General features: G+C 36.0%; 2 protein-coding genes across 2 annotated transcripts; both read left to right on the forward strand.

The window, feature by feature from the left end:
* The first annotated feature begins 1 nt into the window (after position 1).
* Positions 2 to 1,203, forward strand: LOC129271396 (transmembrane protein 53-A-like). The gene is made up of 2 exons (XM_064106451.1): positions 2 to 848; positions 1,003 to 1,203. The coding sequence occupies exons 1-2, from the start codon at positions 93 to 95 to the stop codon at positions 1,117 to 1,119; spliced, it is 873 nt and encodes a 290-aa protein (XP_063962521.1). The 5' UTR covers positions 2 to 92; the 3' UTR covers positions 1,120 to 1,203.
* Positions 1,204 to 5,017: 3,814 nt separating this feature from the next.
* LOC129271397 (proteasome assembly chaperone 3-like) lies at positions 5,018 to 17,142 on the forward strand. Its single transcript, XM_064106534.1, has 4 exons — positions 5,018 to 5,181; positions 11,880 to 11,981; positions 12,617 to 12,697; positions 14,386 to 17,142. Exons 1-4 carry the CDS (start codon positions 5,143 to 5,145, stop codon positions 14,530 to 14,532), a joined length of 369 nt encoding a protein of 122 aa, XP_063962604.1. The 5' UTR covers positions 5,018 to 5,142; the 3' UTR covers positions 14,533 to 17,142.
* Positions 17,143 to 18,122: the final 980 nt, after the last annotated feature.

Raw genomic sequence — 18,122 nt, forward strand, 5'->3', positions numbered from 1 at the left:
AATACTACTGACTTATCTTAGAAGTTAGTACGGGTATAAATCTATTGCCAATTTGTCACATTTTGCATTAATAGATAAATGCATTATCTGTAATGGAGGAATTAGAATACCACGTAATTTTCCCCACCAACTTTTCTCAAGGCAAATCAGAACTCTCTGACATGTCTGATGATGTATCTGCTGTTCGGAAGAGAACTGACATGAACACAGTTCCTGCAATTTTTCTGCTTGGTTGGTACGGCTGTCAGGACAAGCACCTTGCAAAATACGGGTCAATTTACCAATCTAAAGGCTTCATCACGATCCGCTACATTCTGCCGCATGACTACATTTTCTCAAGGAAAAAGAACGCTATTCGGAATGTTGCGCTGAAGGTCTTGGAAGCATTCTTCGACCTTGGCCTTGAGGAGAACCCCATCTTCTTCCATGCTTTCAGCAATGGTGGGGGATACGTCTACAGGCACCTGACCGAGATAGTGAATGGAACGAGTCCCGGTCGAAATGCTAAGCTGAAGATCGTTGGAATCATATGCGACAGCATGCCTTCGTATCCAACAGCCACCACCGCTTACCGGGCAATGGTTTCAGCGATGCCTCCAACACAACACTGGTTCATCAAATTCATCAAGTCTCTTGGGATTTGGATTTTCTTCATGGTGCTCTCCTTTATTTCTTACCTAAGGAGAGGAGTATCAGACCGTGACACCTACTACAAAGCAATGCTTGCGGACAGGATGCGGTGTCCCCAGCTGTTTTTGTATTCAAAGAAAGATCAGATTGTTCCCTACAAAGACGTCCAGGGAGTGATTGCAGAAAGGCGTCGACAGGGCTTTGATGTCCTGGGGAGCGTTTCATGAAAGGACTTGTCGGACGTTTTATCCGACAAGTCCCATTTTATCCGACAGTTACCATAGTAACAATACCTCTCAGCCAATCAACATCAGAGAAAGATGTCAGATCTGACAACTTGTCGGATGAAAATGTTGATGAAACACCCCCCAGGAGGTGGTGTGGGATGACACGGATCATGTCGCTCACCTTCGGAAACACCCTCAAGAATATGTTTCTGCTTGTCTGAAGTTTGTGAATTACTGCTTAGAACGAGTTAATCAAGACTAGAGATGTATACTGTATAGGGATCTAGGGAGGGGAGTGAGGGATTTTCCAGGGCTTTAAAGAGTTGATTTGTGTCAATTTGATGACTATTTGCATTCTGCAAATGTCTTTAGAGAAAAAATGTCTTTAGAGATTTACTTGACCAATATTGCGTGGAGATATTATTGCTGTCTGGGGTATACACTGAATCAGATCCAGATGTAAAATCAGATCAGAAATCAGATGTAAAATAAGAAAATATTTTGAAGTTTTGCTTATCTTTCACAAAACAGTTAGGCCTATACACAACTCTGTGATATGTATGCAAATGAGAGAGCCGATGACATCAATTTGCTCACAATTATTTTTTTTAATGTGTAAAATATTTTTATTTTGATTGTCATGTGAAACAATGTTTATTATTCCTCCCTAAGCATGTGGGATGTCAATTGTCTTAACATTTTATGGTTCAATCAAGAGAGTCTTTATTGTCAAATCTGTAAAAAAATGAAATATTGTATATTTCAAACAATAAAAAGAAAATAAATAGTGAGTGACATCATCCGTTCTCTTATTGATAATTATTATGTGAAATAAGCGAAAGTTTGAAATGTCAAAACATTCTTATTTTACACCCGATTTCGATGAAATTTTCAGCCTAATGCTTGCTTGATCTTTCTCTGTTGGTTCAAATCAACTTTTTTCGAGGAGGGAATTAATGTGCATTTATTAGGCACTAAAGACCAAGTCATTCCCAACCAAAGTTTGTTTTGAAGAAATGGGGAAAATTAAAACCAGTTTTATCTCTGACATTTCATCAACATCGGAATTTAAATAGGAAAGAAAATAAAGTTTTGCATAAAAATATAATCCACAAAACAGTAATTATGTAAATGTTTCATCTTCAAGTTCAAGTTTATTTCAATTCTGCAAAGCATTATGCATGTCATCAAAGAAGTAACAATGAATTAACAATAATTAAAATGCAGAACTGAGGTGATTTATCAAAAAGCACAGTACAGGCCACCGTCTGGTGTATTATCGTACTGTTGAAGTGCAGTGTGCAAGTGTATGTACATCGTCCGATAAAAAATTGCTTACAGCGTGCAAGTAAACACATGATTGGTTGCAGAAGAGCACTGACAGTTCCTTGACCTTCTCGGACATGGCTGGATATTTCTCTGGAGGAAGGCACGTGTGGAGTTGGCCTTTTTCGTTATATGTATTTGTTGATTCCAGCTGAATTTCCTCTGCAGCTCAACATCAAGATACTTTGCCGTATTTTTATCAGATATAGTCTGATTTTTTGGACAGTATGCAAAAGAGGGAACCATCAACATCACATGCTTGATAATTTTTTTTATTTTAGCAAATTATATAAAATATTTTCATACTTATAATGTGAAAAAAGTTTAGATTCCTCCCTGAACCCGTGAAATTGGTGTTTTTGCATCCTATTGGGATGCAATGAGTATCTTTTAAATGGTTAAGCAAATTTTGAAATATTTTTATCTTTTAAAGTCAGGATCAAGTCAGGATTGAAAAAGGGTAGGCCTATGTCACTTTGAAGTAAAAAAAAAAAAAAGGGCACATGTTATGTCCAAACTTGTGAAAGATGTGTTTGGAATGGGACCAATATTTAAATATATGATATTGTATTATCTCAGAAACTCAAATACACCATTCTTTTATTTTTGGCCCTCTACTGTTTTGTAACTTCAGAAAAGTGTTTGTATTTGGAACTCTAGTCTAAATGAGATCAGTGTTTTACATCCAAATAGCATCTAGATTTACCCTATTTATACTTATTTTAGGCAAGCTTGTGTGTGTGTAGTACACAATTTATAGTTGACTTGAATGAAATATCCTAACATTTTCTGTCATATTGAGGATGAAAAATCTAGTTCCATAATTATGAATAAGTAATAAACGTACAGTGTAACTATGGTAAATGTTCATGTATCCAGTCAATTATTTTCTTAGTTATTAAGTTATTATATATTTCCAATTAAATCCCAACATAGGTCTATCAGCAAGCCAGGTGATATCATATTTTCTGAGCCTTAGTATTGAGGGTAAAAGGTCAAAGCTGTGATGGGCACTGGAGTAAGGTCACTGACCAAATTCATTTGCCCTAGTCTTGATAAGATATCTGTAATGATATGTTGGACTTTGGCTGTGATGTGTTCTCAAATAGAATATTGCAATATGAATTTTGATGTGTATACATAATTTTTAAATCATAATATAAATGTGCATTTTTAGAAAAGCCTGCCCATTTTACTTTCGAAATTGTAAATTATATTGTGCCAGAGGAGAACTAATATTTAATAGAAAATGGTTTAACTGTTAATTGTTAATGATGTGTATATTGATGATGTTGTTGTGATTGGTGTCAAAGCAGCTTAATATTCAGTTACCAATATAGTTATTTAACTCTATATCTTACAGGTTGGTATCTTACAAAGTAATTATTCTCTTGTACTGTTCATCAGTGTTCACTTCAAGGGCATTCACTTGTACTGTTCATGTATGAAATTATGCATACCTGTGCATGTGAGGATCAGATAATTTTATCAGTTATTTCCATTGAAATAAATTTATGACAATACTGCATGAAAGCCTGTGGGTCCTGCTATCCTATATGACCAAGACCAATTAAGGGGAGGGGACCTGTGCATCCCTTTAATCCCCCCCCCTAACAAAAAAAAAAATCTGATAATTTTCCTCTGACTGCATTCTACAAGGAATTGATGGTATGAAATATGAAGAAGCACTCCAAAACATAATAAAACACACAAAAAACCATGTATACCATGAAATATACTTTTAATATTCAGACATTCAGAGAAATGGAGAAAGAAAGGGGTGTCTCTGGGAAAAATAAGAGAAAGATTGTGAATGAATTGGAGAATGATAGGAGGTATTTCCTTTAGGAGAGGTAAAAAAAAAGAAGAGAGAAACTGATCTTGCAAGAGACATATATATATATTTGAAAGATTGACAAATGATATGAAAGAAAGAGAGAATGTGGAAATGCATAGTAGAGCAGGGGCCGCGGAACGGTTTTCAAAGTGGGGGGGGGGGCTGAGCCAAAAGTGGGGGGCTGACCATGCAAAAAATCACAATCGTATGGTCATTTTTGCGTTTTTGTACACGGTTTTGGAAAAAAGTGGGGGGGCTGAAGCCCCCCCGGTTCCGCGGCCCCTGTTGAGGAATACTAGGTAAGAGACAACAAATATAAAGTTTGTATAGTGAGAGACAGATATTAATGGTCTGGCATAGAATATGAGAGAAAAGAGAGAGAGAAATAAAATATTTGAAAGATCGGTAAAGGAAATGGGAGGGGTAATAAGTGGGAGAAAAAGAATAAAACAAGTAAAAGATGAAGAGAGAAATCTGGAAAAATGAACAACAGATTTTAGAAAGACCTACGGGAGAGAGAAGATAAATATAAATTTGAATACGAAAGAAGGAAATGTTATTAAGTGTGTGCAACATTTGACAAAATGAATAAGTCACTTTTTCCAAAAATTAATGTCTTTATCATGAAAGAGCTAGAGCTATATGAAAGAAATAATGATGTTGGTAATGTTTTCAAGGAAAAAGTAAAAACTCGTAAACTAAAAAAAAAAGAGGTGTATGGAGCAGTGGGGGCGGATGGGGCCAGGGGTTGACTTTGATTTAACCGTTATAGACATATACCTGGGGAAATCAGTTAAAATTATTTTAAAATTTAAAGTAAAATATTTTCAAGGGATGTTTTTTCTTTTACCCAGTTTTTCCCCCTCCCAGCCCCCTTGTTTTTTCTTCTTCTTTTCAGGCATTAAAAAAGGAGAAGACGATCGAACTTCCAGCCGCCCCCCCCCCCCCCCCCCCCCCCCCCCCCCCCTGATCAGCGCTTCCCAAGCTCGCCCAGATCACATCTGACATGTGCCGATCGATCGGGGATTTCCCTTTTCACTGGCTCCGCCCACATCGGCTACGGCACATTAACAAACAGCTGTCCTGTGGATTAAAAAGTCCTTGATTTAGGCTTTAGCCCGCATGATGGAAGTTCAGTCAACGTATCCAGTTACTAAAAAGGTAAGTGATTACTTGCAATATTGATAAATAAGGCTTAGGAGTCAATGCAATACTAGCATAATTTGAAAATGCAGTCGGAGCAAGAAATTGCTCAGGCCAGGCAGGGCCCCAGTCCCGTGCATTCATTATTATGCTTGGAAATGGAAATAGAATAGATTCGACCCAATCCCAATTTGATATTCCCATGGCCATATTGATCATGAGTAAATGAAGACTAGCCTACAAGTTATGGCTAAATCCGTTTGCATTTTGGTCTATTTACACTTTTAGGCTTAACTTTCGATGTTTCGTATGGTCGTTCATGTACTACTATGTAGATCTACGTGATTCGTAAAAAAAATGATTATGAATTATGATTCATTGACAATATCATGATATACTTATGAAAAATTGATGATAAAAAAACCCGAGCAGCAGATCTGCTGATTTAGCAATTTGTTTATGTCACTGATGTTGGCTGTCATTGTGCCTTTTTGCTCTAGGCCTAGAATAGATTCAATTTCAATTCAATTCAATGTCTTTATTTCCATATCAGTAAAAAAAAAAAAATCATATTTACAACACATAACATTATAAATGCATTTCTACTAATTCTAGTCATTAAATATTTACATACATAAAGAGAGCATAAAAAAAAAGGATTTCATAATTCATGTACAATAATCATCATCATCATCATCTGGTACGGGATGAAGGCGCAAGCCTGTAATTCCCGGTCGTTTCTTGTATGATTGGTCACTGAAAACTACTACTTCATGAGCTTGCGTGAGGAGTCATGGAAGCTCAAAGTGGTTTCTTTGCCAAAATATATCAATATTTCTTTTAAATTTGTCTGTTGTTGGCATTTGTATTAGGTTTTCAGGAAGACTATTCCAGTCATTGATGACTCTTCTACTGAAAGACTTATTTCTCACTTCCAGTTTGCTATGGGATTTCAATAATTTCATGGAGTGACCTCTTGTAGAGTTACTACCAGACTTGTAGAAGAAATGGTCTGGAGAAATGTTGACCAATCCATGCATAATCTGGTGGACCATTATCATAATCTCCTCTCCTCCTTCTTTTACCTTTACCTTTACCCGAGATTCTGGAAGAATGCTGATGATCCCAGCAGTCGTGCTTCCAGTTCAAGTCCTTCATCCTTCTCGTTAGTTAGGTATCTTCATAGCAGTCTAGCTTGGAAATCTGCACCGTCCTCAATATTAGTGTGGTTTATGCATCATAGGGTGAGCAGTACCGCTGGTCTGCCCACACCTTGTCTAGCCTTATTTTGAAACTGTTCACCGTCTGAGCAGTGACTACCTCTTCGGGCAGCGAATTCCAGTCGTTTATGATACGCTGGCTGAAAACATCTTGTCTGATCTTCGTCAAGCATCTGGGTTTTGAGAGCTTCAGACTATGCCCTCTTGTGTTGCCTGTTGTATACACAAAGAAAGTATCACCTGGAATGCGTTCAAATCCATGGATTATTTTGAACACCTGTATCATATCTCCTCGTCTTCTGCGGTACTCAAGAGAAGGAAGATTGAGTGCTTTTAATCTCTCTGTGTATGTGCAGTTTCTGATGGAATAGATCATTTTTGTTGCTCTCTTCTGTACCTTCTCAATGGCTTTACTGTCACTCTTAAATCTAGGATACCATATAGAGTTGCCATAGTCAATGATCGGCCTGACAAGTCCTTTGTACAGTTTTGGGATTGTAGATTTGTCTCTACATTCAAAACTGCGGCGAATACATGAAAGTATCCCATTCGCTTTTTTGACAACATATGCAACATGGTCTATAATAGAGTGAGTACATGTTAAGTTCCCTGAGTCTCCTTTCATACGGTACGTTTCTCAAGTCCTTCACTAGTTTTGTTGCTCGCCTCTGTACTCTCTCAACCTTCTTGGCATGTTCTGTAAATCTACCGTTCCAGATGACGCTCCCATATTTCAGATGTGGTCTAATTAATGTCTTGAAGAGAATGGGCAAGGTAGATTTGTTTAGTTGAGTGAAAGTTCTCTTTACGATTCCAAGCAGTTGGTATGCCTTATTAACAGCTAGAGACACATGCTGATGAAATTTCAATTGATTATCAACTGTTACCCCAAGATCCTTTTCAGTAGCTACTGACTTCACTTCTTGTTCCAACATATAAAATTTTGCTTCTGGATTATTCCTTCCGATGTGTAGAACTTTACATTTACTGCTATTGAAAGGTAACTGCCATTTCGCTGACCATAATTGTAGTCTATCCAGGTCCTCTTGAAGATCTTTGATCTTTGATAAGTCACTCACTATATTGTAAAGTTTGGTGTTGTCGGCAAATAAAGCAACATTACTCTTGTTGACAGCAGATGATAGGTCATTGATAAAGACTAGGAAGAGAATAGGTCCGAGAACACTCCCTTGCGGTATTCCGCTTGATACTGGAGACCATGGAGATAGTTCCCTGTTTACTCGTACACGCTGAACTCTTCCTGTCAAAAATTCTCGCATCCAGATAAGAAGTTGGCCCGTAATTCCGTGTCTCTCTAGTTTACGTAGTAGCCTTTCATGGGGAACACTGTCAAATGCTTTGCGAAAATCTAAGTACAAAACATCGATTGGCTTCCCTTCATCAAGCATCTGCGTCCATTCTTCAAGCACATACAGAAGTTGTGTGGAACATGACCGTCCTGGGATGAATCCATGTTGGTTATAATACAACAATTGATTATTTTGCAAATGATCCACTACAGCATTCCTCACAATCTTTTCCATTAGTTTTCCTGCTATCGATGTAAGACTCACCGGTCTGTAGTTAGAAATCTGTGTTCTATTTCCTTTCTTGGGAAGAGGAATTACAATTCCCTTTTTCCAGTCAGCTGGAATTTTACCTTCATGCATTGACTTGTTGAATATGATAGATAGTGGTTCTGCAATAACTTCACCCAACTCCTTCAGCACTTTAGGATGGATCCCGTCTGGGCCAGCTGATTTATTCACATTTAAGGTTTTGATCATTTTTATCACATCTGATGTTTCAAATCCTAACTTTTCCATACAAGGTATATCATTTTTATCACATCTGATGTTTCAAATCCTAACTTTTCCATACAAGGTATATCAGCATCTACTCCAGTCACATAATCTGGAAAGTTTTGAAAGTCTTCAACAGTAAATACTTCACAAAAGTATTTGTTAAGGACATCTGCCTTTTCCTTATCAGTTTCTACTAGAGATCCATCATCTCTTCTAAGACTTCCTATCTGACTTCTACCTTTAATCTTGCTATTTGCGTACCTCCAAAAAGCCTTAGGATTAAAGTTGATACTTTCCACTTGGTCATCTTCAAAGTTACGACTGGCTGCTCTTGTTGCCTTTCTTAGCTCATTTCTTGCCTTCTTATATGAATTTAAGTCTGCTTGTTTCTCATCTTCATTTCTATAAACACTTTTGGTATAGCGTTTCCAGTTTCGTGCTTTTTTCTTAGAAAGTTTCAGGATTGGTTTAGTAATATAGATGTTCCGTCTTTTGTCTTTACTACATTGTCTCATTGGAACATACTTTTTGACAAGAACTTCCACTTTCTCTTGCAGCAAATTCCATGCTCGATCACAATCAAGTAATTCAAGTTCATCCTCCCAATTGATAGATTCAAGAGAAAGTTTCATAGATTCATAATCTCCTTTCTGAAATATCATACGAGTTTCTTTTGTTTCCAACATTCTCAGGTCATTATCTATATTCAAATGGGCAAATAAGCATACATGATCACTAAGTCCTAATGGTGGAAGATACTGCAGTGCAGTAACTATGGTGTCAGAGTTAGCAAGCATTAAGTCCAAAGTGTTGGACTTCTGTCCGCTTCTATGACGTGTTGGTTCCAATACATGTTGTATAAGAAATGATTCTTGAGTAGCAGTTAGGAACATGTTCGAAGGATGATTGGGCGATGCTTTCACATATGACTTCTCCCAGTTTACTTCGGGATAATATAGTAGATGAGGAAAAAGGGGGGAACTAAAAAGCGAAGCTTGTGGGTTAAATGTTCCCCCCAGGAACAAAAATTCAGTAGATTGTGTACACAAAGAAGATGATTAAAAAAAAGCGTTTAAACAGAGTAACAAAGCAAAAACAAAACAAACACATCCACACCACACAGTCAATCACACAGGCATGGGGGGGGGGGTATTTGTGCCTAGTCAATTGTGCCTGGAACAAGTCACTCTAAAATTTGTAAATGAAGAGAAAAAAAAAAAAGAAAAAAAAAAAAGTTTCAAGTGAACCAGCCACAAAGAGTGAGACGCATCAAATACCGGTAAAGCACAATGTACATACATATTATCCAATTATTAGAGAGAGAGAAAAAAATATATATATTTAGTGACTATAAGTGGATAGCAAGCTTGATTTAGATCTAGATCCTCTCAACTTAAAGTGAATATTTTCAAATAGTCTAGATTATTAGTACTTCAAGTACACCCAAGTTTAACATAACAATGTTAAAGTAACTGACAATAATGAAAGCTCATTGACAGTAAAGGACAAGTCCACCCCACTCATCCTACGAACGAGGTTATATACCCCAACAATAAGTTGATATGAATAAAAGTTATAACATTTCAAAGTTTGGCTGTTGTTGCTGTTGTTTGGCTTAATTTCACAAAACAGTTGTATGCACATCGGGAGGAGACTGACATTACCAATGACGTCATCTACTCACTATTTCTTTTGTAGACTACTCTACAGTGCGTATAAAAAAAACGGGACAGTTTTGAAAAGTCTATAAAAAATTTGTTTCAAATTATGATAACTATATTTTGATGTTAATAGATGCTCTGAAATCTTATCTTTGAAATGCAATTTAAAATAATAAATTTTGTTCATGCTTGAGCGAACACAGGACATTTTTGTCGGGGGTTCAGAATGGCAGAATATGAGAAATATGATGATCAGATTTCTTGCTATCTGTGCCATAATTTTCGAATTATGCTGTCTAATTTTATTTACACATTTATTATTTTATTTACTTGAATTATTTTGTTTTTTCATTTAACTTCTTTTACCTTTGAATTTTCCTTCATAAGTAAGAAAAGAAGACTTTTTGTCAACCCAAGCAAGAAGATTTGCATTGTTAATAGGGAAAACTTGTAATTATTCAAATCCTTTTATTCTGTGAAATAAATTTTGTTATGGTACCTTTAAAAGACATGAATCCATTTTTTAAGGGGTTATCGATTCCTTGACCAAGTTTAATTATATGCTTGACAGGACAAACAGGAAGGGATTCATGTCTTTCAATGGTGTATTGAGTCAATTTTGAAGGAGCTAGATATGGCAGATCAGGTAAAATGTATTAAAAAGTTGTGAGAGAGCGAAGCAAGCACGCAAATATTCCCACTTTTTTATTACAATATCAAATTTTGTGATAGATTTTGACATAATATTCAGAAAATAATATCATATTTTACTTTCTATCTTTCCTTTTATTTCCTTTCCACTTTTTTTCTTGGTCATGATTTTTTTTAATTGAGGGGGGGGGGGGCATCCCCGAGCCCCTGTCCATTTGTATGGCACTGTTCAATAGGCACCATAACCTTTGTAGCACAAAATGGAAGGATTTGAAAAGAAAATACACGCTCTCCCATACTTAGGTTGGAAAAAAAAGTTTTTTGCTTGAAGAAGGAATATTCAAAGCTAAAAGAGAACATATTAAAAAGAAACAACAGAACAATTCAAGCAAATAAATAGATTTTAAATGAATTTTGACCGCATAATTTGAAAATTATGGCAAAGATAATGAAAAGGTTAAGAGGAAGTCTGGTGATTAGCAAGAAGTTCAATCATCATATTTATCATTTTATGCCATTTTGGTGCAAGCCTCCTTTTTCACCCCTGACAAAAACATTCCGTGTTCGCTCAAGCATGAACGAAACTAAATTTTTTAATGGCATTTGAAAGATAAGACTTCAGAGCACCTATTAACACCAAAATATAGACATCATAATTTGAAACAAAAATTTTATAGACTTTTCAAATCTGTCCCAGTTTTTTTTGTACGCACTGTAGAGTCTATTTTATTTTTATGAAAAATAAAATATATTATTTTTTTCATTATCAAGTGGAACAACAATTAATTCCTCCCTGAGCATGAGGAATTAGCATTGTTCAATACTATATGATTCATGTTCAGTCAAGTAAAAAAATATAATTGTCAAATCTGTATAAAATGAAATATTGTATAATTCAAACAATAAAAAAAAGAAAGAGTGAGGGACATCATCGACCATCTTTTTGCATGAGACTGAGTTGTGCATATATCACTGTTTTGTGAAGAATAAGCGAAACTTTGAAATGTCATAACTTTCTTATTTTACATCCGATTTTGATGAAATTTTCAGCATTATGCTAGTTTTGTTTTTCTCTATTTATTCAAATCTACACTTTTTGGGGTGGACTTGACCTTTAATTATTTGTTTTGTAGGGAATATACGTAGATTTTCTCTTTATTTTGTGGATCAACTGTCTGCCAGGCCAGGCAAGATCCGGGAGGGTTTTTTATTTCATCCTCTATGTGATTTGCATTTTACTTAAGATAGCCTACAAATCATATAGCATTTTCCAGATCTTGTCTTACAATCTGATATTTACTCTGTGAATATATAAATTGTCTGTAATGCTTTCCTTTAGATGATATTCTTCTTCCTTTTTTTTTACTTCTCTTATCTAGGGAGCTGTTCTACTTAATGGAAAGCATGTTGATGTTGCCATGACAACATTTGAAGATAGATTGTTACTCATTGTTACCCAGTATCAAAAGCTTGGAACATTGGTAAGTGGGTTCTTTTTTTTAATATCAGAAATGTCATCTCTTTGACATAGACTGGAGCTGAGTCTTTGTTTTTTGAAAAATGTTTAACACTTTTATTTAATAAACTTGGGTTCTGGGTTAGCTGGTGGGGAAGAAAAAAATTAAACCTTCCCCACAAAGTTGCTGAAATTTAAACATTTCACATCTTTACATCCATGAATTGCCCATATATTTTCCACATTTCCTTGAAATTGTTCTGATTTAGTTTGAAACTATCTACAAAATGAAGAATATGCTCTTCTTTCTTGACTCAGAAAGATCATTTTCAGTTGATGTCACCAGGATTGGGCTCAATTACCGTACTTTCTTCAATTACAATTAAAATTGCGTAATTGAAGCAATGTTCAATTACAATTTTACTTTTCAATTAAATTACATTTTTTCAATTACAATTACCAATTACTTTTGTCAATTACAATTACAATTTCAATTACTTTCTATAAAAGTCATAAATGAATTCAATTTGTACTCTGTATGTACTAGCACCACCTATTTCAACATAATTCTGAGTTACAGACAAGAGACTGACAAGGCTTAAGTTAAAGAGCGCGGATTCTGCCTATTAAACTCTTTTTCTGCATTTTCATTATTTGTAGGTACATGTTACTAGAGACAATTTACCCTTAGACAAGAGGGAAGAAACATACTCAACCCAGGTCTTACTTGGAAATGATGAGGTACACATTTCTTTAAGTTTTTTTTTAGTTTGACATTATTATGTTGGCAAGTTATATTTGCTGCTGAGATGTTTCAGAATAATCCATTTGACAGTGTTCTTTTTTTTTTACCGGTACATAACTGTATGAAAAATGAAAGCTAAAGTAATTATGATAGGCATACATCTTGTTGTTGTCCTACAAGTCCTGGGGCGTCGTCTAGTGGTTACGACTCTTGTTTTTCAATCAGAGGGTCGTGGGTTCGAATCCCAGCTGTGACGTGTTTCCCTTCAGCAAGAAATTTATCCACATTGTGCTGCAATCGACCCAGGTGAGGTGAAAGGGTACCCGGTAGGATTTATTCCTTGAATGCTTTAGCGCTTATACGGCGGATCAGCTACAGCAACATGATACCAAGTATCGAGCGCAGTAGATTATATGCAATTATAGTAGCTGCACTATATAAACGGACCATATTATTATTATTATTATTACAAGTAGTTTTTCGTGGAAATAAAGCATAGTTGAATTAGAGTTCAATCGTTTAAGTGTGCATAAACATGTATTCTTTTTCCTTTTACAACATGGTTCCGTGAAACAATGAAAAGATTATTTCACTTCCCTATCATTCTTTAAGCATCTACCAGCTTTTGATGGGGGGGGGGTCACTTTGTCACACAAAACCCCATTACGGCTCTGTTACTAGGTATACATGTAAAGGGGGCACGATATTCTCTCTATCTCTCTTTATTTTGATCCTCCGCTCTTCGGAGATTAACGATAAATCGCAGTCAATAGCATTGATGAGATAATCATGTACTGGGATGAAATCTAGCTCATTAGTTAGCATGTGAAGAGAACAGGCGATGGGCATGAATTTTCATATCAGAAGCAGGAAAATCTTGATAAAAATGGAGTGTAAATGGACTACAGCAATGTTTTCATTATCATACTTGCACAAATTCACTTCTGTGATAAATGTATTTCTGAGTTTGATAATAAAATAAAAGTTAAAGTTTTATGCTCATTTGAAGAGCTGAAGACATCTTTATCAGTGGCAGGCTCACAAGGGGCGCAAATCCCACTGTATTTTGAGAATAGCCCATGGAGCATTCATATAAAATCTAAGAACATCTGCAGACCTGCCAACCAGTACGTTTTAGCCGTATTTAGTACGTTTTTGCAACCAAAATATGGCAGTACGTTTTTCTTTGAAAAATATGATTTTTGTAAAAAATATATATATTTTTCTTTATACTAAATCGTAATTTATTGAGAAAAATAATCTCTATATGTCTCTATTTCATAAAACGTCACAAATATGGTTATCAGATCAATGTAATTTCAGGTAACTTGGTTTTTTTTTCAATCATTTTGTTAAAACCAGGGTGAAGATATACACATGTTTTAATATTTTTTCCATCTGCAAGAGCAGTGCGCATTTTAGCTTGCATGCAGCTTGAGCGCTGCGATGAGCGAGTGCGCCAAGTATTTTATTATGAAATACACTTTTTTTTGGAAAATACAGTTTTTTTTATCACAGAATACAGTTTTTCATTCCCAGAGGTTGGCAGGTCTGCATCTGTGCCTCCATTTCAAAAACCTGGATCCACAAGTATTTGTCCTGCAGTTATACTTTTTTTTTCCTGCAGACTTTATTTAATGTCTTATTCTTAAATACATTATTATTTTTTCTCTCTTTTTAACAGCCTGTGATGCACGTCTATGCAAGGAACATTGCCAAACATGTATTAAAGATCCATCCCAAGCCTCTTCTATTGAGTCTAGCACTGGAGGACTACACACCGGCAGTTATGAAGGGCATTGAGAAGGTCATACAGGACTACGTTATATGAATCTGTTGTATTAGCTTGAAAGACATTTGATAGGGATAATAGACTGGTGGTGCAAACTGGTGAAAGGTGTCAGGTTATTGGTGTCACACCTCTGTTACATGAAGGTTATGCATTAATCACTGGAGTACAGAGGCGTCGATCCTGGGGGGGCAGGGGGGGCGATCGCCCCACCAATGAAAATATTGGGGGGGCAAACATATCATTTTGCCCCCCCAATAATTCCGGATATACCGCCAAAAAAAACAAGATTGTAATGTTCAGCGAGCGAGATTGAGATTCACAACTCGTTCTTTATTTAAAATCGTGCTCAAAATGTCCGCTTTTCAGATTGGAATATAAAAATTTTTAGCTCGCGCTTCGCGCTCGCATCATTTCTGTAGCAAAAACCCATACTTTTCATGATTGAATAGGTGAATGTAAATGTCCCATTTTCAGTTTTAAGCTTCAAAAGAACTCCTGCTTCGATTTGCAATAATCTTTTCTTGGATATATATCTTGTTCTTTATCCAAAACTTCCATTAAACTGTCATTTTTTCAGATCGAAATATCAAAATTTTCAGCTCGCGCTTCGCGCTCGCATCTATTCTTCTTTTAGATACCAATTTTGATCATTACTACCAAAAATGCTTAGAATATCAAGCTTTCAGGTCAGAATATAAAGAAATTTCAGCTCACTCTCGGCACTCGTACTATCTGTGTAGTGAGATATGTATCCTCCTCATGAGTTACAAACAGCCCTAAACAGGCACGCTTTTCCTGTCAGTATGCTAAAAAAAAATCAGCTCGCGCTTCGCGCTCACATTGTTGGTGAGATACGTGTCTGTGTCTCATGAGTCATATTTATATATATATATATATGTGTGTGTGTGTGGGGGGGGGATGGATGGGTGTCTTATACGATCGAGCGCCTTTGGAACGTTAATGATTTTGCCCCCCCAATCTGAAAAATGGATCGACGCCCCTGCTGGAGTATACTGTCATGATGGGCAGTGAAAAAGTTTTACAGGGCCTTGGAATATGAAATTATTGTATTCTCGAAGGAATGCACTTCCAAGCTTGTTAGTATAGTCTTTGTGGACTCTGTTGCATCAGGCCTTGTCAAAACGCTACTGTGGTGACTTTTGGGACAGAGTGCACCATATTTTGTGGTTTGGCCTAAATATCTGAATACAGAGCTCTGTCGGAAGACCAAATATTCACAGCTTTGCAAAGAGTTGTAATTGATCCAATCAACTTCAACTATATGGAAATCCATCCATGTCATAATTTCTCTGACTGGAAATTTGCACAATTTCCTTTGCAAACAAAGAGGAAGCACACTGAATTGTCAAAACAATGATAAATAAGTAGGTATACTTCATTTCTAGAAAATATTATGAACACACATGTATTTTAGATGTTGACGTTGCTGGCTTTCCATAGTTGTGGTTGATCAGATCAAATGCAACGCTGTAAGACAGGGCCCAGAAGAGGGAACTAAAATACTTTTTTTCAGTGGTTGGATTTTTTTTTTATGAGAATAATCACTAAACCCCAAATTTGACAATTTTATGGAATGTCGAAATTACTGTTTCATTTCATATGCAAATTGGAGAACTTTAATAGCATGTGAAGATTCACTCTCAATTTTTAAAGAAAAAAATGGAGCAGTGAAATAGTCATGTTGCAAATTGTAAGAAAAAAATGAATATGATTTCAAATAGTCGTGATCATTATAGTAAATATATGCCATCAAAAGCTCCCTAATGACGCAAAGTCATTGTTAGAGGAGACGTACCCCAGTTTCAAAGCATAAAAAAGCTAAAGCACCCCAGGCTAGCTATTCCAACTCCCTGATTTAAGTATCTAAATATGTGTTTGACCTTGATCGGTCCAAAAAGAACTAACCCACACTAACAGCAGCGGGCCATTTTGTGATGGGATTCACTAACTTTTGAGCACAACTGTACATATATGTACATCTTTATTGTGTTAAAACTTTGAAATAATTTATTTTCTTACACTAAAGAGTCCCTAGTTTTCGACTTTACAGAAAACTTTTCCTTTTTTTTCATACAATTCAAGAAGACCATAGAAGTTATAGAGTTTAACAGAAAACAACATTTTTGGGGAAAAGGGGGGATTTAATGAGCAAAATAAAGCAAAGCAGAAAACAAATCTTCACAAAGCAAATACATGCATCAGCCCTAAAGTCTAAACCAAACTTGTTTGCAGTCATTTAATACTTTTATGAAATGATATCTCGATTTGTATTTTTTCAAACAGAATTCTGCTCTTCAAAATTGATATGCTGTAGGTATTACATGTCACTAATGAAAATACAGTTTGAATTTTAGAACACTGCAGGGCACAGTATGTGCTTTTATAACCTAATTTAACATATATTTGAATTAAACTTTCAATGTTATGCTCATTTGCATTTTCTCTATTTCAGATCCAACTTGTAAATTGTATCTGGAATGGACTTGTCTTTATTTCACACTATTTAGGGACTTAAATCTTTGCGCTGTACAAAGTGTTTGAAATGAAAACCATGAGAGAATCTTTTTTAAGCCTAAAGATGAGGTGTACATAAATTTGTGAATAAAGTGTAGATTTTGTTGGAACAAACGCTTTGCAAGTGTATGTCTATTCATTGTTATAGCTACAGTGGACGGGCCCAACCAGCACAGAAGATTTCTGACCACCACTCATGAAAAACACTGCTTCCTTCCACCACTAATTTCAAATGAAAAGTGTTTCAAAACTAACTCCTTGCAAAAAGGAATTGCACTTTCATTCATTTCCATCTTTGATTTTGTTTCATATGCATAATTTGATGATGATGATGATTCACAGCATTTATATTGCGCCATTTATCTGTTAAAAACATTCAAAGGCGCATGCTCATCCAATAAGTTAATCACTACACTTCTGCCGAAATAGGTGAGTTGTTAGAGACGGTTTAAAGAGTTCTATGCTGTCAATTTCACGAAGTGAAGAAGGGAGGGAGTTCCAAAGGCGTGGAGCAATAGAAGAAAAGGCACGGTCTCCAAATCCCCTTAGGTGTGTGATGGGTACATGAAGAGTGACACCAGTACCAGATGAGCGCAAGCCAGGACATACACGGCATTGTTCTATAAGGGAAGTCACGTATCCTGGAGCTACACCATGCACAGCCTTGAAAGTAAGGAGGATTTTGAATTCGATCTTGTACTTAATTGGTAGCCAATGTAACTCTGTGAGAAAAGGGGTGATGTGGTCATATTTCTTTGTACCAGTTAGCAGGCGAGCAGCAGCATTCTGTACGCCTTTTACACTAAATATTCTTGTATTTGATCAATATTAGCTTATTTTCAAAGATTTGCTAATGTCAGATTGTTATTATATTGATGTTCCTTCATTTTTGGCTTTAAGACCACTAACTTGGCCTGAAAAAATGTTGTAATGCTGTGAAATAGCGACCACTACTAAAATGGGTCAAAGAAAAAGTTAAATTTTTGCTCTCAACACAAGGAAAAAATCTGAAGAATTACCTCAAAATTTTTGGCTGCTCACTGCAGCCTTCCTCAGCGATGACCAAAGTGACCCAATTTGACTTGGTGTCGTAG

The sequence above is a fragment of the Lytechinus pictus genome, chromosome 11 (assembly GCF_037042905.1).
Source record: "Lytechinus pictus isolate F3 Inbred chromosome 11, Lp3.0, whole genome shotgun sequence".
Classification (NCBI taxonomy): Eukaryota; Metazoa; Echinodermata; class Echinoidea; order Temnopleuroida; family Toxopneustidae; genus Lytechinus; species Lytechinus pictus.